The sequence below is a fragment of the Hordeum vulgare genome, chromosome 6H (assembly GCF_904849725.1).
Source record: "Hordeum vulgare subsp. vulgare chromosome 6H, MorexV3_pseudomolecules_assembly, whole genome shotgun sequence".
Classification (NCBI taxonomy): Eukaryota; Viridiplantae; Streptophyta; class Magnoliopsida; order Poales; family Poaceae; genus Hordeum; species Hordeum vulgare.
This window is the reverse complement of record NC_058523.1, coordinates 558,552,217-558,576,936: the sequence shown is the minus strand read 5'-3', so window position 1 is coordinate 558,576,936 and position 24,720 is coordinate 558,552,217. Positions and strand designations below refer to the sequence as shown.

Sequence of the window (24,720 nt, the reverse complement as noted above, 5' to 3'; positions counted from 1 at the left end):
AGATTCTACACAAACCAATTATCCACCACCGCAAACAAATTCATGCACCACCACCACAATTTGTATTTATGCACAGATTCTACATCCACCAAGCAGCCAACTCTACATCCAACACTAGACTGAAAGAAAATACATCACCAACTCTGAACCAGTCAACCAGGGAGGGAGGGAAGGCGGCGAGCCGGCGAGGTTACCTCTTCCTCCTCGTAGCGCTCGGTGAGGAACCAGGGAAGGCGGGATCAACGACGTGCCGGCCTTGCGGCGACCCCAGCGTGCAGGTGCTCCTCCAGCTTGGACTCGGACGAGATGTCGCCATCGGTGAAGGGGAGAGGCCGTAGGCGACGGCACCGTCGCTTTAGGGTTAGGGTTAGGGTGGGATGAAGAAGAGGAGGCGCGTCTATGCGAGAAGGAATCGAGCGAGGAGGAATCGAACGAGGCAGAGAGAAGACACCAGATCGGCCCTAGTTGGGCTCAGTCCACTCGTTCGGCCCGGTTAAAGACCGGACCGGACCGAACTTTTTTCTGTCTGGAATACTGGGCTCGGACCGGCCTGTTTTCTTGTCGGGTCTGGACCGAGCAGGCCTAAAAGCCCGCTTGGTATGTCCAGACTGAATTGTATATGAAGGCATGCCTCTTCTTTTATACATTTGTTTGACCGGGCTTTTGTTTTAAAGCGTGCATACCACCTGTGATAATTGACAAGATTTCTTGTATCAGCTTATGCAACTATCGCATGGCTGCTCATTGCTGACTTTAGCCAAAAATGCAAAGTTTTCATGTAAGTTGTTCTTTGTACAATTGGAAGAAAAATGTTGCATGTGTGTAATACTCTCTCCGTTTTCAAATATAAGTTTTTTAAGAGATTTCACTCGGAAACTACATACAAAGTAAAATGAGTGAATCTATATTTTAAAATATATCTATACATCCGTATGTAGTCCTCTAGTAAAACCTCTAAAAATACTTATATTTAGGAAAGGAAGAAGTATTAAGTATCAAAGAAGCAAACTGTTATGATAGATGGTGTTTTCCTGTGTTAAAAAAAGAATATAGTGTACGGCAGCACAGGACGGAAGAAAAAGTGCAGAGGGAGAGAGACGATTACAGAAAGAATGGGTGCAGAATTCTGTTACACGTAAAGGATAAGTTTGCAAAAGTACCAGCAGCTCCCTTGCATATGGATCCTGTCCCTTGGTTTCACATCTATTGGCCCATAAGTTATCGAAGCACCTGGTGCATGAGTTCGCTCGTTTCATCAGATATGTTCTCGAGAAGCACCACTCTTCGCGGCTGAGGGCCTGAGGCCACCACGCCCGGCGGCTCGGAAGGGAAAAGGGCAAAGAGTACTCTTTTTCCTCAAAACAAAAATACAATTAAATATATCAGTTTTGCTATGTCACATCTAAGTTTCTCACCATATATCAAACTATCCCAAGATCTATATTTAACTCCCACACGTACACATACATCAGGTTTTTTTGTGCTGGATTGTTTCTTTTGGTTGGTACTAGTACAAATGCCCGTGCGTTGCAACGGGTAAAACCTACCCCATGTGCCATCACACACCATTTTTTATCCAGTTCTAAACTTACAGAGAAGGGTTGCAGCTAATTTGCCATTTAAGCTAATCTTAAAGGAGAGAGATCCGAGGTGAAGATTCAGAGAATTTGAGCAAAAAATTGTCCAACCTAATAGAAAGGCTGCAGTAAAAATTTGTCATTCGAGCTATGCGTAATATTACTTAATAGGAACATGGATCCCCTTTCATCCTAATATTACTTAATAGGAGCAAAAAATAAGGTGCTTCCATGATGATCTTCTAAAAAATAGAGGCGTAAAATAAATGTATGTTACCGCAAAATATTCATTTTCTACAAACAAACTATTTCATCATTGTTGCTTACAAACCTTGACAATTAAATCAAACAATGCATGTACCTTCAGTTGACGAGCAATTTCCAAAATAGTTTCTTTAAATTCCATCTCTGTGAGGGCTTGCTAAGCAGCATTATCATAATCTGGGTCAAACTCTTGTCTCTTTGCATTCTATATTTCTATCCACTCAATTTAGTTAAAGAAGGCCCTCCATCTGGCACATGTAAATTGAACAGATCAATTTCTAATATAGGGATATTGCAGGAATCTAAGGAAATACGAAGGTGAGGCTTATATTTAGTTAGACAAGAAACTACTTCTAAGTCTATCTTTGGTATACTTTGTCGGTAGTACGAATATCTAAATGATGTCTTCAAGCATAAATGTTTTGGGCACCTCAAATGTTTTAGTAATAACCATAAAATAAAGCCAATGTTGCACCATTTAAAAAGCATGACAGTAATTGTATAGGTCCAATAACGCAACTCAGATTTTTAGGCCACATGCCAATGTCCTTTCGGCGAACATCCAAATGCGCCCAGTTATCAGCTCCACATCTTATGGGACAAAGTTGTGTCCACGGTATAGCTTTTGGCTCTCCTGCACCAGAAGGAAATAAAACATATCAAAATCACACATGAAGTTATAAACATAGGGAACTGGTGCATCCAGAGATAAAAAGAAACTGCATCAGAAACTCAGTGTAGTCAGTACCTGTTGTTGCTGATGAAAAAGGTATGTTAATTAGGGTGTCTGGAAATTGATAAACTGGAAAGTATATGGATAACCTGCAAATCCAAGACATTTAGCTGCCATGTAGGTCTCATAATATAAGAACGTTTAAGGTGATAAATGGATACATGTACAGCCAAACATTATAATTGGCATGTAAACGGCACATTGCAACAACTATAGAGATTTTGCACAACATGAAAATCATGATAGCTGGAATTTATATTCTTGTTGCATCTAAGAGCATGTAAAACATATGCTTACCAGAGCTAAGATAAACATTGCATTTCGCAGAAGGGTACCGCCTGAAGATGTCCAATATTTTCGTATTTGTGACATCAGTTGACGAGATCTCATCTGACAGCTTAACAATCACTTTTTTAAGCATTGGTGCACAACTAAATACCAGTTTCAAGAAATCAAGCTCATGATCCTCTCCTTCAAAGCCATGTATTTCTACTTCTTCAAGAGCAGTCAAGGAGATAATTTGGGTCCTCCAGTTCGTAGGCTGACAAGTACAAACTGCAGGGCATACATCTTTCTCCTAATAGTACCAAACAAAAGATGTGAATGGTTACAAAATGTATTATTGAGATATATAAGCACAGCAAAAGGATGGGAGCACAACAAAATGTATTATTGAGATATATAAGCACTCCAATAAGTACAGCTTCAATTGCTTAAGGATGGGAGCAACGATGTCAATTCGGTGTGTCCGGAAATTACACATGTCCTCCATGACAAGCTCCTGCAGCGACGCGGAGTGGACTATCGTCGTCGAGTAGTCGCGGGGCAAAATGCCCTTGAGCCTGAGCACGCGGAGGTATGGGCAGAGGGAGAGCAAGGCACCAAGGTCGACTTCGCCGCCCTTGAGGGACGGCGTCTGTAGGGCGGGGAACTCGCCCCCGGCGGCCTGTGCGCGGAGGACGAAGGGGATCCGCTCCAGCGCAATCGACGTGGCGCGGTGGAAGCACGGCAGGTCAACCTCCGTGGGATATCGATATAGGCCCAACGGGAAAGTGAAGACGAGCTTCTCCGGCCCTAGCCGCGCGGCGGCATGCAGCAGCGATGCGACGATGCCGGCGCCGGCGGGAGGCCTGTTCTCGTCGGGGACGCGGATCTTGAGGAGGGAGACCGCTGGAGGGGGGAGGGCGACGCGGCCGAGCGCCGCCTCGAGCGACGGGAGCGCGACATCCTGGAGGCTGGCCCACAGTCCGCGCCACCTGCGGGCGAGGAGGCCCATGCGTGCAGCGGCGGCGGCGTAGCCGAGGCAGGCGAGGACCAGGAGGAGAAGGTCGTCGGGGAGGGCGCTGAGGGAGTCCACTCCGCCGGCTGGGCCTGGCTCGGAGGAACACTGGCGGCTCCTCGTACCCAAATCCATTGAAACTTGCAGAGGCCTAAATTTCCGATGGTGGTTGCAGTGGGTGTGGTGGTGGCCGGCCCCGATCTTGGCTGTGAGCTCTCTCTGTGTACGGCGTGGTGGTGGCCGGCCTCGGCGGCCGCGAGCAGTGGCGTGGTGGTGGCCGGCCGCGGCGGCCATGGGCACGAAACTTTGTTTAACTCAAAAACGTATTGCGGTTTGAATACTGAAAAAGCGAGGATGTTTTTGTAAAATGACCGCGACGTACGGCCGAAGCACTTCGCGCGTTATTATTAGGAAGAGACATCAGCCCGAATGGGTTGTGGGTTGTAACTATTTTTCTTTTGGCTCGTGGCTGGTTTCACTGGATGGGCTGCATGGGCCGCGATGATCTTTTTACGGCCCTATTGTTTCCTCATTTTCTAGTACATCCTATTCGTCGTACTATTCATTTTCCTCGTTTCTCTCGTCTCCTTTCTTCGTAATAAGTTTTGAATAGAAAAAGTGTCACACTACTTCCTTCATCTTAGTTTATAAATCCGGCATGTATACTTAGGTCGTTAATTTAATCAACTTAATGATAAGCATATATTATAAAAAATATATCATTAAAAAGTTTAGATGTTTTATTTTCTAATGATATAATTTTTATATTAAATAATAAATTTTATATATGTCAAATTGACGACCTAGATACACATGCGTGCCTTCTAAACTGTGACGGAGGTAGTAATAAATAGAATAATAAGATTGCAGCGAGGATTATTTTGGGGCAGCTTTTTTGAATTTGTTTTGTCAAGATTGTCCTTCATTACTCAGATTTTTTTTTATGAATGCAGCAACGATTTTCAGTTGGTAGGAGAAGCACTAAACTATTGAAGTCGGGATGCACATCCGTTTTTGTTTTCTGTTTGTAGTTTTGTCGATCTAGACTTTCTTTTAGTTGTCTTCTAGCTTGGTGCTTCCAAACTGTGAATGCATTTCCATGCCAGGGATGCTGGCAGAAAAGGATTCTGGCTCAACCACGAACCCATTGAGGCCAAAAGCCATGTCGCAGTCTGTTAGAATATAAACTGTATAGGGATAGGAAATTGTCTTAAACCTGTTTCCTTCTTATCTCTTTGCCTCTCACTTATCTTATGTAACCTCCTAGAGGATCAACTTGTATGCCACGGTATTGATATTATAAATACAATGTATCCCGAGACAAAGGGTTCTACGCTTCCTTATATGGTCATCAGAGCCCTTCCTTTCGTACGTCTAGCTTTCAAGAGAAAATCAATCTACTGATCGAGAAAGAGAGGAATCAAGATCGAGCTAAGAAGTAAACCATGACAGGCACCACGCCATCCACCACTGCATCTCCATCCTCCATCTTTGCACCATCTTCCATCTCCAATAGCTCGATCTCTCTCGGTCCACCTTCAATAGAGAAGCTCACGAGGACAAATTTCCTCCTCTGGAAGGCTGTCGTGCTACCCCAGATCAAGGGAGCACAGATGGAACACTTCCTCGACGCCGCAAGTCCGGCGCCCCCTGCCACCATCACCATCACCAGCAATGGGAAGGACGAGCAGGTTGTCAACCATGCCAGATCGATCTGGTATGCTCAGCAGCAACATGTACAAGGATACCTCATGGGATCTCTGTCTCGAGAGGTCCTTGCTCAAGTCGCGATGCTCCAGACGCCGGCCGAGGTATGGACTTCCATCCATGCCATGTTCGCTGCACAAACACAAGCCCAGAAGATCAATACAAGGATGACGCTCACAAATCTGCAGAAAGGTAACCTAACCATGGCAGGGTATCTTGGGAAAATTAAAACCCTTACAGATGAAGTTGCCTGCGCCGGTGCTCCGCTCGGAGACGCCGAGATCATCTCCCACGTCATAGCTAGTCTCGACATCGACTACAACCTCGTGATCTCGGCGCTGGCTGCGAGGATTGAACCTGTTACGATCCAGGAGCTGTATAGCCAGCTCCTGAGCTTCGACGCCCGCCTCAGCATGCTCCAAGGAGGTAATGTGCGCCAATCCTCTGTCAACGCCGCTTCCCGCGGACGTGGCTGCGGGCGTGGACAGCAGGGGCGCGGACGTGGCGGCGGGGGACGCAGCAGCAACCAGGGCCAGGCTCGCCCTGGTGGTGGTCACCGCGGCGGCGGCTACAACAACAACGGCGACGACTACAAGAACAACAATCGCCGACCGCGATGTCAGATGTGCAAGAAACCGGGCCATGAAGTCGTTGACTGCTGGCACCGGTACGATGAAGACTTCGTGCCCGATGCACGGCAGGCTGCTATAGCCATGCGGGAGCACGGTGGAGCTGACGGTGACACGGTCTGGTATGCCGACTCTAGTGCCACAGATCACGTTACAAACGAGCTAGAGAAGCTTTCCCTCCGAGAGAGGTACCATGGCAGTGATCAAATTCACACCGCGAGCGGTGGAGGTATGGACATTCTTCACATTGGTCAATCATATATTAATTCCCCTAGCCTTAAACGTTATCTTGTCCTTAAAGATGTTCTTCATGTTCCACAAGCCGATAAAAATCTAGCTTCCATGTCTCGTTTAACCTCCGACAATAATATTTTCTTTGAAACTCATCCTACCTATTTTTTCATAAAGGATCGGGCAACGAGGGAGCTCATCCATCACGGTAGATGCATCAGAGGATTATACCCCATCACATCTAGAGTCTTTGATCATCGCAAGCGTCATCGTCAAGTCTATTCTGCTATCAAGCCCTCCTTAGCCAAATGGCACCAAAGACTAGGGCATCCTTCTTCAAATATAGTCAAGCAAGTAGTCAATAAAGGCAATTTATTATTGTCAAGTAGTTCCGAAAGTGAGTCAATTTGTGAAGCTTGTCAATGTGCGAAAAGCCATCAACTTCCTTATCCTTTGTCAAATAGTGTGTCTCATGCTCCTTTAGAGCTTATTTTCAGTGATGTGTGGGGTCGTGCAAGAGATTCTTTTGGTAGAAAGAAATACTATGTCAGCTTTATCAATGATTATAGCAAATTCACATGGATATATTTGCTCAAATTCAAATCTGAAGTCTTTTCTGTTTTTCAAGAGTTCCAAAAACTTGTTGAAAGACAATTTGATAGAAAAATCCTTGCAGTACAAAGTGACTGGGGAGGAGAGTATGAGAAACTCAACTCCTTCTTTCGTAGCATTGGCATTATTCATCATGTCTCTTGTCCTCATGCCCATCAACAAAATGGCTCAGCCGAACGAAAACATCGTCATATTGTGGAAGTTGGTTTGTCTCTCTTAGCCCATGCATCAATGCCACTCAAATATTGGGATGAGGCTTTTATCACCGCTACATATCTTATCAATCGGTTGCCCAGTCGAGTCATTGGCAACACTACCCCTTTGAAACGCTTGTTTCATCAAAAACCAGATTATAGCTCCCTAATTTGTTTTGGGTGTGCTTGTTACCCAAATTTGCGTCCCTACAATCGCCATAAACTTGAGTTTCGGTCCACACAATGTGTGTTTCTTAGCTATAGTAATCTTCATAAAGGGTACAAATGCCTAGAGATCTCATCTGGCTGTATCTGTATTTCTCGTGATGTCATTTTTGATGAAACATTGTTTCCTTTCTCTAAGCTTCATCCTCATGCGGGAGCTCTCTTGCGTGCCGAAATATCCCTTCTTTCAGATCCTATGTTCCCTTCTAGTCACAGGGGTGAATTAATTAACGCTGATCATGTGCAAAATTCCATGGAACAGTTTGAATCTAGTGTTGATTGTGCAGCTACAGGGCGTGATTTCATGTGTGGAGATACAACCAAAACAGGATCTAACACGCGATCCCAGGATGATTCCCCTCGCGCTAGATCCGGCGCGCGATCCCAGGCTGATCTGCCTGGCGCTGCTGACTTGCCTGGCACCTCGGCTGCGCGATCCGAGGCTGATACACGCGCCAGCCTGCCGGACACGGGATCCCAGGAGGATTGTCCTGCACCTCCCGTGACATCCGACCAGGTGGCCGACAGCCCTCCAGGCGCGGAGCCCACCCGTCTGCATGACAGCGACTGCCCTCGCGCTGCGTGCCACGATGCCGCTGACGAGGGGGAAACGCGTCTGCTACCGCTCAGTCTGTGCCAGGTGAGAGTTAGATCGACCCGGTCGGATCCTCTGTGGATGACAGTGCTACTGCAGAATCGGCATCTTCAGGATCCTCTGTGACCAGACCTGTTGCAACACTAGTTCCTTCCCGTCATACACGGTCTCAGTCAGGTATTGTCCGGGAGAAGAAATATACGGATGGTACAATCAGGTATGATAAACTTAAGCATGCTTTTCTAACGAGTACCGGTGAACCAACAAATTTGCATGATGCCCTTGCACATAAGGATTGTAAGAAGGCTATGGATGTTGAATATGATGCACTCATTCAAAATAAAACTTGGCGGTTAGTTCCACCAAAGAGGGATGCAAATGTGATTGACTGCAAATGGGTATATAAAATTAAAAAAGAGCTGATGGTAGTATTGACAGATACAATGCCAGACTAGTTGCAAAAGGTTTTAAATAGAGATTTGGTATAGATTATGAGGATACCTTTAGTCCTGTTATTAAAGCTGTTACTATATATTCAACTTGTGTTGTATATTGCTATTTCCAGAGGTTGGAGCCTACGATAGCTAGACGTCCAGAACGCGTTTCTTCATGGTGTTCTTGAGGAAGAAGTGTTCATGCGGCAGCCACCAGGATATGAAAACAAAAACACACCACATTATATCTGTAAGTTGGAAAAAGCTTTGTATGGGTTAAAACAGGCCCCAAGAGCCTGGTACTCAAGGCTAAGTACACAATTGCAAAAGCTTGCGTTCTCACCATCAAAGGCAGATACTTCATTATTCTTTTACAATAAGAACATGTTGGAAATATGCCCTAGAGACAATAATAATTAGTTATTATTATATTTCTTTGTTCATGATAATCGTTTATTATCCATGCTATAATTGTATTGATTGGAAACACAATACTTGTGTGGATACATAGACAAAACACTGTCCCTAGTAAGCCTCTAGTTGACTAGCTCATTGATCAAAGGTGGTCAAGGTTTCCTGGCCATAGGCAAGTGTTGTTACTTGATAACGGGATCACATCATTAGGAGAATCATGTGATGGACTAGACCCAAACTAATAGACGTAGCATGTTGATCGTGTCATTTTGTTGCTACTATTTTCTGCGTGTCAAGTATTTGTTCCTATGACCATGAGATCATTTAACTCACTGACACCGGAGGAATGCTTTGTGTGTATCAAACGTCGCAACGTAACTGGGTGACTATAAAGATGCTCTACAAGTATCTCCGAAGGTGTTCATTGAGTTAGTATGGATCGAGACTGGGATTTGTCACTCCGTATGACGGAGAGGTATCTCGGGGCCCACTCGGTAATGCAACATCACACACAAGCCTTGCAAGCAATGTGACTTAGTGTAAGTTACGGGATCTTGTATTACGGAACGAGTAAAGAGACTTGCCGGTAAACGAGATTGAAATAGGTATGCGGATACTGATGATCGAATCTCGGGCAAGTAACATACCGAAGGACAAAGGGAATGACATACGAGATTATATGAATCCTTGGCACTGAGGTTCAAACGATAAGATCTTCGTAGAATATGTGGGATCCAATATGGGCATCCAGGTCCCGCTATTGGATATTGACCGAGGAGTCACTAGGGTCATGTCTACATAGTTCTCCAACCCGCAGGGTCTGCACACTTAAGGTTCGACGTTGTTTTATGCGTATTTGAGTTATATGGTTGGTTACCGAATGTTGTTCGGAGTCCCGGATGAGATCACAGACGTCACGAGGGTTTCCGAAATGGTCCGGAACCGAAGATTGATATATAGGATGACCTCATTTGATTACCGGAAGGTTTTCGGAGTTACCAGGAATGTACCGGGAATGACGAATGGGTTCCGGGTGTTTACCGGGGGGGCAACCCACCCGGGGAAGCCCATAGGCCTTGGGGGTGGTGCACCAGCCCTTAGTGGGCTGGTGGGACAGCCCAAGAAGGCCCTATGCGCCATGGATAGAAAATCAAAGAGGAAGAAAAAAAAGAGGTGGGAAAGGAGAGAAGGACTCCACTTTCCAATCCTAGTTGGACTAGGATTGGAGGAGGACTCCTCCTCCCCTTGGTGCGCAGCCCTTGGGGCTCCTTGAGCCTCAAGGCAAGCCTCCCCTCCCTCCTCCTATATATATGGAGCAATTAGGGCTGATTTGAGACAACTTTTGCCACGGCAGCCCGACCACATACCTCCACGGTTTTACCTCTAGATCGCGTTTCTGCGGAGCTCGGGCGGAGCCCTGCTGAGATTAGATCACCACCAACCTTCGGAGCGCCGTCACGCTGCCGGAGAACTCATCTACCTCTCCGTCTCTCTTGCTGGATCAAGAAGGCCAAGATCATCGTCGAGCTGTACGTGTGCTGAACGCGGAGGTGCCGTCCGTTCGGCACTAGATCGTGGGACGGATCACGAGACGGTTTGTGGGACGGTTCGCGGGGCGGATCGAGGGACGTGAGGACGTTCCACTACATCAACCGCGTTCACTAACGCTTCTGTTGTACGATCTACAAGGGTACGTAGATCGGAAATCCCCTCTCGTAGATGGACATCACCATGATAGGTCTTCGTGCGCGTAGGAAAATTTTGTTTCCCATGCGACATTCCCCAACAGAACAATGTTACTATATTTGTTCTTGTCTATGTTGATGATATAATTGTTGCCAGTTCAAATCCAGATGCTACAACTTTCTTGCTCAAGGATTTAAAACTGGAGTTTGCTCTTAAAGATTTGGGAGATCTACATTACTTTCTTGGAATTGAGGTCAAGAAAGTAAAGGATGGTATAATTCTTACACAAGGAAAATATACCACTGGTATTCTCAGAAGGGTAGGTATGGAAAAGTGTAAGCCAGTCAGCACACCTATCTCTACTTCAGAAAAACTTACTATTGAAAGTGGAGAAGCACTTGGGCCAGATGATGCAACAAATTATAGAAGCATTGTAGGTGCATTACAGTACTTGACTCTTACACGTCCTGATATTTCATACTCTGTTAACAAAGTATGCCAATACTTGCATGCTCCTACTACTTCTCATTGGACAGCAGTAAAAAGGATTTTGAGGTATCTCAAGTTTACAGAGGGACTTGGTCTCCAGATTGTTAAGTCTTCATCTATGCTTGTATCAGCATACTCTGATGCAGATTGGGCAGGATGTTAGATGATAGAAGGTCAACTAGTGGTTTTGCTGTTTTTCTGGGAACAAACCTTGTGTCGTGGAGTGCAAGAAAACAGGCAACAGTCTCACGATCAAGCACCGAGGCTGAGTATAAAGCTTTGGCTAATGCAGCAGCTGAAGTAATGTGGATTCAGATACTGTTGCATGAACTTGGAGTTAAAATCCCACAAGCTGCAAGATTATGGTGTGATAATCTTGGTGCAACCTATCTTTCAGCAAATCCTGTTTTTCATGCACGGACAAAACATATTGAAGTTGATTTTCACTTTGTCAGAGAAAGAGTAACATGCAAGTTACTTGATATAAGGTTCATTCCAACAGGTGATCAACTTGCTGATGGATTCACAAAGCCTCTCACAATGAGGAGGTTAGATGATTTCAAGTACAATCTCAACCTTGGCAAATAGAGTTTAGATTGAGGGGGAGTGTTAGAATATAAACTGTATAGGGATAGGAAATTGTTTTAAACCCGTTTCCTACTTATCTCTTTGCCTCTCCCTTATCTCATGTAACCTCCTAGAGGATCAACTTGTATGACACGGTATTGATATTATAAATACAATGCGGCCCAAGACAAAGGGTTCTACGCATCCTCATACAGCCACCACACCAACCCATCCTGACGAAACTGGTCCCAAAGACGACGCCATCACCAAAAGCACAACACCAAGTTTTCCTGCTTCCTCTGCTGGGAGCGAGGAGTCACTGAAATCCATTGACGAGTCAGTTGAAGACCCTCCTCCCGCCGAAGCATCTCAAGCGTAGTTTCAGGTAGCTGATACTACCTCTCCTCCTCACCCGGACGCTACCGAGGAGCTGAGGAAACCGCTGCTGGCCACAGAGAGGCTCCAAGAGGGTGCCACTTCGGAGAGCAGTGCGGCCTCCCCACTGTACACCTCCCTGAGGGCCATCATACCCGCGAGGGAGCAGGAGCAGCAGAAGCAGGCGATGGAGGCAGCAGCGGCCTCTGTTGGAGATGACGCAAAACGGAAGAGCGGGAGGCGGAGCCGGATGATGGACCTGGGGAAGAAGATCGGGGACAAGCTGGAGGAGAAGCGACGGCAGGCGGAGGAGAAGCGGCGGCACATCATCGAGAAGATGCGTGAGAACGTGAGGACCAACAGCATGGAGAGAACCACCGGAAGTTAGTTGATTAGCGGGGAGCAGCAAGTTCGGTCAGCCGTGCTCTATCGAATTTTCGTCTCTCTTTTGGATCGGGAAATCTGTGTACGGTAGCTAAGCTGAATCATTCCAGATGCATGTCACACATGTGCAAATGTTGATTGACAATGAACATCTAGGCAGAACCAGCTAGGGCAATGTGTACCTTTAATGGTGTTTCACTTTGAGTAGTACATGAGTGGCAATTACCATACTGAACTTCTGTAGTGTCAAATTAATGGTGTTTCAGTAGTAGCACATTAACAACATTGACAACACTACAACTAAATGCTAGCATATTTAGAGAAACTTCAACATGATATAAAAAATGTAACCATGCAACACGTACTCACTCCGTTCCTAAATATTAGCCCTTTTATATAGATTTCAGTTTGTACTAAGGTTAGTATGAAGTTCAGACACTTATTTTGGGACGGAGGGAGTATATTCTATATTCTTCAGTATGCAGTCCGTATTTGAAATCTCTAAAAACATTTATATTTAGAAACGGAGGGAGTATATGCTATAAGGAAGCATTCTTCTGAACAAACGGCAACACAACATTATAAGAGCGTTTTTGACACTACATTAGTGTACGCTCTTATATTATGGGACGGAGGGAGTATAACAAGTAAATGGGGTTGAAGAACCACATTTGTTCAAAATATGATTGAAGAAGAACATCTCCCTTCTGGTTTGTTGACAGTTAAGCTTCAAGAAGACATATTGGTAATGGCAAGCCAGATCACCATTAACAGAAGTGATGTTCAGTTACAGAGTTATTGCCCAAGGCCAGAACAAGGAAAATGAAATGAACAATTACACATGAACTGAAAACTTGGAAACTATACAGCCAACGACGAAACCACCGCCCAAACTGGAACATAAACAAACACACTGGCAAGTAGGCCCACAAGTAGAGACCCCTCGCTAGCATATATATGCCCCCGGATCATTCTCCTTTGCAGCATAGTAAGTTCAGAAAACAGTTTGTTGACCTATTTCGTTCATTGCACCTTCAAAATGGGGCTATTTTTATTGTTAGCGAGCTGCTTCCTCATGTCCTCCTTGGCTTTGTCTTCCCTGTATCTTGCCTCCTCTTCTGCCTCTTCTTCAGTCATATTTTCCTTAACTGCGATGAATGTTGGGGAAGCGAAGACCAAGAGCTGCACTTCCTTGATACTTGGGAGAAGTTCCAGTCCAGAAAAGCTAGTTTTACAGTCAATAAGTCGCAGGTTCAACATCTCAAGTTTGGGCATTGATGTTGCCTCGAACTCCAAGGACCCTGTTAGACATGAGATATTATAGGGATATTGTATAGTTATAACTCCCTTTGTATTTAACTTTCTATCTCTATCTCTCTCTCATGTATATCTCTAATTGGTTGTGATACAACCGGTTATACCCCTATATAAAGCTTCGGCTCTCTTATTGGAGAGACATGCCGCAACATATCTTCCTATATGGTATACAGAGCAGGCCCTTCCACCTCATCTAGCTAATCTCCATCCATCCCCCACCATCTCCCGCCTCCATGTCATCCTCCATTGTTCCCATCTCTGCCGCCCTAAACTACAACACCTCCGAGCCCCTCTCCAGGACGAACTATGTCCTTTGGAGAGCTCAAGCGCGATCCCAGATAATGGGCGCTGGCTTGTTTGGCTATATCGATCAAACCCTAGAAGAACCCTCCAAAACCATCTCCACCAAAGACAAAGACGGCAAGGATCAGGTTGCTCCAAACCCTGCCTATGCCCCCTGGTTGATCCAGGATCAGCAGATCGTTGCCTATCTCCTTCGCAACCTGTCCAAGGAGGTACTTGTCTAGGTTGCTTCCCTCAAATCCTCACATGCCATATGGGCTGCCCTCGCAGCCATGTTCTCCGCCGTCTCCCTGTCCCGCATCAACAACATACGATCTGCCCTCACCAACACCCAGAAAGGTACTCAGTCGGCCTCGGCTTACTTTGGGCACATGCGCTCCCTCTCCGATGAGCTCGCGGCAGCGGGCAAACCACTCGGAGAGGGGGAGCTCATCTCCTTCATCGTCGCGGGGCTGGACATGGATTACCAGCCCATCATCTCCGCCCTCGATGTCCGTACTGAGCCTGTCACCATCGACGCACTCTTCTCCCTCGTGGCGAACTTCGATCAGCGGATCGAGATGTTCCACGGTGGTGGTGCTGGTGGCTTCAAGTCATCTGCCAACGCGGCCTCCCGCGGTCGCCCCAACGCCGGCAGGGGCGGCTACCGCAACCAGAAGGGCAGCGGTGGAGGTGCTCCCCGAGGCAACGCCGGCGGCTATGGCACCCCTAGTGGAGGCAACTATGGCTCGGGTGGCGGCGGCGGCTATCACCAAGGAGGTGGTTCTGGTGGTCCTTACCATCAGAACAATGGAGGAGGCGGAGGCTATGGTGGTGGTGGTGGTGGTGGCCACTATCACCAGAACACCTCGGCTGGAGGCAACAACACTCGACGCCCTCCCAACAACAACAATAGGGGGCGCCCCTTCCAAGGGTATGACGGCTATGAGGGCCGTTGTCAAATCTGTAAGAAATCAAATCACATTGCCAAGGACTGTGATTGGCGTTATACCGATGATCCTAACTCCCAGAGCAAGAAGATTGCAGCCGCAGCAGATGTATCCTATGGTGTTGACACCAACTGGTACATGGACACGGGCGCCACAAACCACATCACTGGTGAGTTAGAGAAGCTGTCAATGCCGGAGAAATACCGTGGCCATGATCAAGTCTACATTGCTTCCAATGGTACAGGTATGAAGATAAGTCATATTGGTCATTCACTTATCAAAACCCCACACAAAAACCTTGCTCTCAATGAAATCCTTCATGTTCCCAATGCTTCCAAAACCTTATTATCTGTTCATCGTATTGCCCTTGATAACAATGTGTTTCTAGAATTTCACCCATTCTTTTTCTTGATCAAGGATCAGGTCACGAAGAAAATTCTTCATAGAGGTGTTTGTGTCCAAGGCCTCTATGCTTTGCTTCCCCGCTACTGCCAAGGAAATAAACAAGTCTATGGTGCCATCAAGCTTTCTGCTGAAAGGTGGCACAGTTGCTTAGGTCATCCTTCGTTTGCTACTGTTAATCGTATTCTTAGTACAAATAACCTCCCAGTTGTTGGTGAGAGAAATCTAGAAACCATTTGTGATTCATGTCAACGAGCTAAAAGTCATCAATTACCATACCCTGTGTCTCTTAGCATCTCTACTAAACATTTGCAACTTATTTTCTCTGATGTATGGGGTCCAACACCCAGTTCTGTTGGTAGAAACCAATACTATGTCAGCTTTATTGATGATTTTAGCAAATACATATGGATCTACCTTCTTAAGAAACGTTCAGATCTGTTTCAAGTGTTTCATAACTTTCAAGCTCTTGTAGAGCGCCAATTTGACAGCAAAATACTTGCAGTTCAGTCCGACTGGGGTGGTGAGTATGAGAAGCTTAACTCTTTTTTTTCAAAAGATTGGCATATCTCACCATGTCTCATGCCCACATGCTCATCAGCAGAATGGCTCTGCTGAGAGGAAACATCGCCACATTGTCGAAGTAGGCTTAGCACTCCTAGCTTCCGCCTCTATGCCTTTAAAATTTTGGGATGAGGCTTTTCTTACTGCTGTTTACCTCATTAACATGTGGCCCACTCGCACTATTTCTCATGAAACTCCCACATAACGTCTTCTCCACACAACACCCGATTACTCAGCTCTTCGTGTGTTTGGTTGTGCATGTTGGCCCAACCTACGTCCATATAATACTCGCAAACTCATGTATAGATCCATAAAATGCGTTTTTCTTGGCTATAGTACACAGCACAAAGGTGTCAAGTGCCTTGACGTGTCTACTGGTCATGTGTACATCTCACGAGATATCGTTTTTGATGAAACACAGTTTCCCTTTTCACGTATTCACCCCAATGCTGGTGCACTCCTTCGAAAAGAAATTCTTCTCCTACCGTCTAACCCTTCCAGTGTCTCGTGTGCGGGTGCTGATATTTGTACTGACCAAAATATGACTAATTTATCTTCTGCACCACCTGAGCAAGCTTCTGCAGGACAAAACAACGCCTCCAATGATGATCTGCTACAGCTCTCCTCGGGATCGTCACACCTGCGCCAGTCAGCACCGCCAGCATCCACCTCGGACTTGCAGTTGCACCAGGCCCCGCCCTCCATGCATGCACCAGCCCCACCAGCATCCACGTCGGGATCGCTGCCGCGTCGGGACGCCAGGGGGACTCCACCATCCCCTGCTCCGCGCCTCTCCTCCGACGCCCCGTGTCGCCTGTCCCCCGCGTGGGACTCCGCGTCCGCTTCACGCCAACCACCCGTGCGGTCTGCGCCGATCCCCCTGGTGTACAACCGGCGGCCCGCACCGGTTACCGCATCGCTGGGTTCCGTGTCCTCTGCGCCAGGCGGGCCAGATCGACGCGCCGCCGGGTCTGATGCCGTTGCTGACTCTGAGGCTGATCTGGTCGCCTCGCCTGGATCTTCTACGGCATCACCTGGCTCCCTTGCGGCTTCACCCGCCTCCGCGTCGGCTGACCCTGCCACAGCAGATCTGGCGCACCAGCAGCAGTTGCCAGCGGCTGGATCCTCGGCTACGTCGCACTCTGCAGCACCCCGTACACGTCTCCAAGATGGTACTATCCCACGAACGAACTACAAAGCTAGGTATGGCCTAGTTGCCTCTGTTTTACTCTGCAGCACCCCGCAACGTCGATGCAACATTGGCTGATCCAAAGTGGCGCATGGCTATGGAAGAGGAGTTTCATGCTCTTCAGAAAAATCAGACGTGGCATCTTGTTCCTCCTAGACAAGGTAAAAATATCATTGATTGCAAATGGGTGTACCGCATCAAACGCCGATCTGATGGTACCATTGATCGCTATAAAGCCAGACTTGTTGCCAAGGGATTGAAACAAAGGTATGGACTGGATTATGAGGACACATTTAGTCCTGTTGTTAAAGCTGCCACCATTCGCCTTGTTTTATCAGTTGCTGTGTCCAGAGGATGGAGTCTTAGACAGCTAGATGTGCAGAATGCGTTTCTTCATGGTGTTCTGGAAGAGGAAGTTTATATGAAGCAACCTCCTGGGTTTGAAGACAAACATAAACCATCTCATATCTGCAGGCTTGATAAATCTCTATATGGACTTAAACAAGCACCACGAGCATGGTATTCTCGTTTGAGTTCTAAGCTGTACACCCTTGGCTTTATTCCCTCCAAGTCTGATACATCCTTGTTCATCTACAATAAGTCACAGATAGCCATCTTTGTCCTTATTTATGTGGATGATATTATTGTCACTAGCTCCTCCAATGATGCTATTACCGCTCTTCTAAAAGATTTAAATTCAGAGTTTGCTCTAAAGGATCTTGGAGATCTTCATTACTTTCTTGGTATTGAGGTCAATAGAAATAAAGAAGGGGGCCTTCATCTCTCTCAGGTCAAATATGCATCTGATCTCTTGAGCAAGGCAGGGTTACAAGGGTGCAAACCATCACCAACACCTCTTTCTAGCTCAGAAAAATTATCCCTTGCAGAAGGGGTTCCTTTGAATTCAGAGGATGGCACAAAGTATAGAAGTCTGGTAGGTGCACTTCAGTACTTGACACTCACCAGACCTGATATTTCCTTTGCAGTCAATAAGGTTTGCCAGTTTCTTCATGCACCTACTTCAGCTCACTGGACTGCTGCTAAGCGCATCTTGAGATATGTTAAGCACACCTTGGATGTTGGACTCACCTTCAGTAAATCTCCTTCCACACTTGTCAGTGCCTTTTCTGACTCTGACTAGGCAGGTTGTCTGGATGATAGAAGATCTATAGGTGGGTTTGCAGTTTTCTTTGGACCCAATCTCATATCATGGTGTGCCAAGAAACAGGCAACTGTCTCTAGATCCAGTACTGAGGCAAAATACAAGGCATTGGCAAATGCAACAGCTAAAGTTATATGGGTAAAAGCAATGCTCAAGGAGCTTGGGATATGTCATATACAAACTCCATGTCTTTGGTGTGATAATCTTGGTGCTACATATCTCTCTGCAAATCCTGTCTTTCATGCAAGGACCAAGCATATTGAAATTGATTATCACTTTGTTCGAGAAAGGGTTGCAAGCAAGGAATTGGAAATATGCTTTGTTCCTTCAAGAGATCAAGTAGCCGACGGTTTCACAAAGGCCCTGGCTACGAGACCATTTGAGGAATTCAAGCGTAATTTAAACTTGAGAAGCTTAGATTAAGAGAGGGTGTTAGACATGAGATATTATAGGGATATTGTATAGTTATAACTCCCTTTGTATTTAACTTTCTATCTCTCTCTCTCTCATGTATATCTCTAGTTGGTTGTGATCCAACCGGTTATACCCCTATATAAAGCTTCGGCTCTCCTATTGGAGAGACATGCCGCAACATATCTTCCTATAGACCCGACTTCCACTTCCATGTAAACAAGCTCGAGCACCACAAGGCTTCTGAAGAGGCCACTATGGAAAGTGATAGGTAGTGCACTCTGGAAAGATGTCTCCTTGATTAACATGATGGATATGTTTGGTAGGTTCCCAAGGATTCGCATGTCTTCATCATTTGTAGACACCTCGGTGAGTTCTAGCTTAATCTTCACCAGATTCTGGAGTACCTTGATCCATTGCGGCAGTTCATCCATAGTTCATCCATCCAACCGTGAAGCTTCAGGCTCCGGAGGTTTTCTGGAGGCGAGGACATGCCGTGCAAGATGTCACATAAATCTCGTTCCGATGACCGCACAAACAAAGATTCAAGGCGGTGGAGACCTGAAATAGCTGAACAAAACTCTGGGCCATTCCCCCTATCAATGCCATACACTCCTAACTTGCGAAGGTTGGTGAGACCTTCTATCTCTTTTATGTTGGCATTTTCCCATTCAAGGTGCACACAGCGCAGCGTGTCCAGGGATCTCAACTCCCTGATCCCTACTGGCACCTTAACAACATAAGCTCGTATGACCATCGCGCAACAACAAGCAAAAGGTACACAACATGCTAGTGATGGCCGTTCTTCTCCCACATAGAATTGATTGCCAGCTTTCAGTTGACATAGCTTCCTAAGCTTGGTGATGGTTTTGGGCAGCATCATTATTCTTGTATATTTGATGTCTAGTGTCTCAAGTTGTCGCAGGTTACCCACTGAATCTGGGAGGTAATATATTCCTTCACACCTTCTTAGAGAAAGGTATCTCAAATGAATATGCTTCCCAATGTGCTCAAGGTGATGATCATCAAGATCTGTAGTGCCTTCGAGGTCCAGCACACGAAGAAACCTCATCTTGTCAGAAGTATAAAATGGCCTCCACTTTCCAAACACCGTCAATGACCGTATACATGACAACTTCATGGTGGCCTCCAGTTGACCCTCATCTCCATCCCAATTACTGCTTATGGCAAGGTGACGCACTGCGCCTTGTCTATTCAAGTTGCACCCTTCCTCCAACTTGAAAAAAAGATTTTCCTCCTTTGACTTCTCTATGATGATATCACGGATCAAGTCATGTACCTGACATGAGTCGGCTCCTTGTATGCTGCAGAGTAAAATCTGAGTTGGTAATATCATGCTTCTCTCTAGAAGTTCCATGAAGTATCTTTCGGCCGTGTATGTATCCTCCGAGTAACCTTCCGCAACCCATCGGCACACCAACCGTCTCCGGCTAATTGTGTGACCTTCAAGGAAGATGGATAAGTATAGGATGCAGGACTTGAGGTAATAGGGTAGGCCATCATAACTTTTCATAAGGACTGTTTTTACGTCCTCAAACTTTCGATTCATCTCAATCTCAACACTGATAGATCGATCCAGTTTCCTCCACTCCGCAACAGTTTTTGTTGGTTGTTCTGCCAAGAAGCCACCTATTGTGACTATCGCAAGGGGAAGCCCATTGCACTTCTTTAGGATCAGATTTGCGGGTTCAACCAATTCAGGATAATGCTTAGTCAAATCTATGGCTTTATTCTTAAATACCTGCAATTGGTTAACATATAATTAGTTTTTACCACTATGTAAATAAGATGAGTCGGGTGTATGCAAACTAGTGTACAGAGTTTATTTTTGACTATCATGTGCTTGTTTGGCTGGCTAGTACAGAATAGGCTATGTTTTCTAGTGACTTGGCAATAAACATCAGGAATGCAATTAGAAATAGAAAGTGACTAGAGTTTATCTAGATGAGATATAATTTGGTCTCATTCACCAAAAAAATAAAAACAGATTCAAAGTAGTACTACAACCCACGCCAGCACACACACATCTTGTAGTATATCAATCCAATGGCTATAAAGGTGAATTAGACATAACCAAAACTCAGCTAGATGAGTTTAGCAAAACCGCTAGAAATATCCCTTTCCTTATCTATTTTTTAAATTGGAGTGACTAGGACATAGTTCTGTATGTAACACTATATGTTGTTATAATACAAGTTGAGTAATAACTTATCATGTGCGTCTCCCATACATATTTTGTACCAAATTTAACACCAACATGTTTCCATCCATTCTCTCTCTATATGAAAAAATTAGTATTTTCTGGAAACATGATTATGTTATTTGGTTAATCTTGTACAAAAGGGAAATGTGAGAAATACTTTTCTAGTACCATGTACATACCAACCCGTTTCAACAATATGGGAAAATGATTAAATTGTATTCATTACGGTTACATGATTCTTTCAAACATCGTTCCTATATAATTTGGTAAGAGGCGTAATGAAGTCGTGGAATTTTAACAGCTTAATGCTAATGCTAACCTGGCCTAACGCAGGGCACTGGGTTGATGTAATCAGTATTTTGGTTTCATAGCTAGCATGTCGAATGTATATCATTCCTAAATATTACCCTAGAACATGGTAGCCAAATTTACGATTTTGCAACCCACTCTGAATTATCTCTTGTAAAGGGGGTTGGTTGTGTTGTGCTTAGAATATGCTAATCTGAAATAGTATGATAAAGGGAACTACATATTTTTGCAATTGATTAAGTGAATAATACGGGTAGTGCTCTTTCAGTACCTTTTTTGTGAAGAGGTCACAAGCATCCTTTTCTTCCAGACCGTTGAGCAAGCGTATGCACTTTGTTTTTTCGCAACAATGCTTAGCAATATCCTCCTGTCTTGTGATGATCAGAATGACCAACCTTCGTCTATTCATTGCAAGCAGAGATGACAATATTATATCCCATTGCATGGTAGACGAGAGGTCATCAAGAATAATCAAGCAATTCTTTTCTTGTAAACACCCGTCCAACACTCCAGGATAGTCTGCAACTTCGGTTGAACCAACATTTCTTACATCTAGTTCAAATGCTAAGCTGCTAAGGAGTTTCTCAAGCTCGGAAAGGTTGCTAGACCGTGACATAGGCATGTTTTTCAAACACTTGGTTGACCTCTTGGCTATGGTAAATATCTCTGATCAGAGTGGTTTTTCCAACACCACCCTTTCCACACACTGCAATGACCTGAGTTTGTTGGGTGGTAGAGTGTTCTCGAATCAGTTCAGTAATTTCTGATTTTTCTTTTGCCCGTCCAATAAGCTGAATTTCTTCCAGATGACCGTGCACAGGGTTTTGTTGGCCAAGTCTTTCGGTAGTGCCGTACGTAGGGGCAAGGGAACTGCTCGTGTGTGTGCATGATCCACTAGGATAGGTATGTGATGTTAGTGGGTGCGTGTGTGAGCCTATAAAATGGCAGTGTAAGCAACATGTTTAGAAGACGAGAAAATACGAGAGAAAAGCTCGGCTGTGTGTGCAGCGCGAGGCCAAACTCTCCTGTCTCCATTGCTTCTCTGTGAGAGTTCAGAGGTAGAAGAAAGGGGTTGTGCGTTGCAGCCCTGACAATTGGTATCAGAGCCAGGTGACATCGGGCGCCGGTGGCTATGTCGATAGTTCCATACGAGCGCGGCTGTGCGGCGGGTTCGATGCATCTCCCGCCGCTGGTACCGACGGGCTACACCTCCTGGGCAATCAAGGTGGAGGCGATCCTTGATGCGGGGGGGGGGGGGGCTGTGGGGCGTGGTGCAGCCGGCGGACGGAGCGGCGGTGGACGCCAGGAAGTGCAAGACGGCGCGGGCAATGTTGCTCACTGCGCTGCCGGAGGACTTCCTGATGCAGGTGGCGGCGAAGCTCACCACGAGGGAGGTATGGGACTCCCTCAAGATGCGTTTCGTCGGTGCCGATCGCGTGAAGGCCGCACGGCTGGCATCGCTGCGCGGGGAGTTCGACCGCCTGCGGATGGACGACGACGACGATTTGGATGCGTACGCCGGGAAGGTCTACGGCATGGCGGCAAGGTACGTGGGGCTCGGGGCGACCCTCTACGATGCTGCCATGGTGAAGAAGTTGCTCGACACCGTGCTGGACCGGTTGTACGCCGCGGTGACCGGCATCGAGCAGTTCTGCGATGTGGAAGCAATGGCGTTCGAGGAGGCACTCGTGCGGCTGAAGGCGTTCGAGGAGAGGTCGCGGCGACGCGCGCAGGCCGGTGGTGGTGAGCGGGCGGACGAGCAGTTGATGCTCACTACGGCTCAGTGGGCGGCGCGACGGCGTCAGGGAGGCGGCGACTTCAACCACCACGACGACGACGGCGGCAGCAGCATGGCATCGGGTGGAGGGAAGCGGCGCGGCCGCTGCTACAACTGTGGTGTGCGCGGGCACTTCCGGAGGGACTGCCGGAACCAGAAGAAGGCCGAGGAGGAGAAGGCGCTCCTTGCCGACGCCGACGACCAGCCGGGCCTTTACTAGGTCGTGGTTTAGGGGGAGATTGTTGGGAATAAACCATGACAATGTCGTGTTTGTGTTGTGTCTGCAGGTGCACGAGTTCGTGCTTGTGTGCGTCTAGGTTCTAGGTTGAGTCCAAAGCTGGTGCGGCCGCGTCCGGAGTCTGTTCGCGTCTGGTTCGTCGTTGGTGCGGCGATGGAGACGGCATGCAACGTGCGCAAGATTGGCGGCATGGCGGCCCAAGTCTCGCGAAGGAGCAGCAGCTCACGATCGAGGAAAAACGGATCGAGAACCCGTTCGCGTGCGGGGCGATCGCTGGGTGCGTTGAGTCAGGACGAAGCTAGCTGCATGCATTTTGTTGGCCAAGTCTTTCGGTAGTGCCGTACGTAGGGGCAAGGGAACTGGTCGTGTGTGTGCATGATCCACTAGGATAGGTGTAACGACCAAGATGCGGTCCTTTCCGATCTGGGGGTCGAGGCCCCCGAATAGGAAAGAAGCGCATCTAAGTGTTTCGCAAGCAAGTAAACATAGCACATAATAATAATTACAGTAGACAATCTGGGATTCAACTGTCTTCTTATTAATAATACAGAGTACAACGCAGATACAAACAAGGTAGTTCCGGTACGGACTACAAAACAAGGAAAATGCTATGCTACCCGCTGCAGGCCCACGATCACGACCACGGCTCAGTCCTCTGGATAGTTCACGTAAAGGCGATCCGTCTCCTCGTCGTACTGCCACGCCAGATGGGTGCCGTCGGGATCATCAGTCTCTGGGGTACCTGTACCTGCTGGGAGTTTCGGAGGAATCCGTGAGCCACGGGGGCTCAGCAATCTAAGACCTCGGTGCCAAAACTAGTCACGTTATTTGGGTAAGGAAGGGGTGAAGTGTTTCAGGCTGCTGCAACCTATGATTGAATAAGTGGCTATCTTACACAAAAGAGAAGTGAAAGTGGTCTACGCTAACGATCGGGAATACTTGATCAGAAAGTGATCCTGAACACCTACCTACGGCATTCATAACCCCACCATGTTCCCGATCGAAGAGAGATCTTCGAAGGGATAGTCACGGTTACGCACACAGTTGGCAATTTTATTAGTTTATGTTTATGTTCTCTATTACGGGATGTTAACAAAATTATTCCAAGTTGCCACATAACCGTGGGCACGGCTTTCCGAAAGATTAAACCCTGCAGGGGTGCTTCAACTAGTCCATCACAAACGAACACAGGCTGCAAAGGCATCCTCTACCACAAATCTCGTGATCTCGTCGGATTCCTTAGAGGAAAACCTCAACTCTGGGTGAAACCAAAGCTTCACTGGGATTCCTATACGCAAGATATACCGCTAAGGCAAGACAAGACTAGCAGGACCTCCCGACGTGTCGACGACCCTGATAAGCGCCGCGTATCTCAGTCTCAGGACACGCCGGATGAGCGATGGTTACCACGCCAAAACACCGAGTTGCCCCGGGGAGCGTAATAAGCTGCTCTGGTTTGGACCAACACTCATGAGGAGCACTGGCCCGGGTTGTTGATTA

General features: G+C 46.6%; 1 protein-coding gene and 1 non-coding gene across 2 annotated transcripts; one reads left to right on the top strand and one right to left on the bottom strand.

Annotated features, from left to right (window-relative positions):
* The first annotated feature begins 5,823 nt into the window (after positions 1–5,823).
* Positions 5,824–5,962, top strand: LOC123406612. The gene has a single exon (XR_006612276.1). It is a non-coding gene; the product is annotated as a small nucleolar RNA Z247 (small nucleolar RNA).
* A 12,817-nt stretch (positions 5,963–18,779) lies between these two features.
* Positions 18,780–22,240, bottom strand: LOC123405912 (disease resistance protein PIK6-NP-like). The gene is given in 3 exon segments (XM_045099426.1): positions 18,780–19,118; positions 19,121–20,434; positions 22,187–22,240. Coding segments are annotated over 3 exon segments (1,707 nt in total).
* Positions 22,241–24,720: the final 2,480 nt, after the last annotated feature.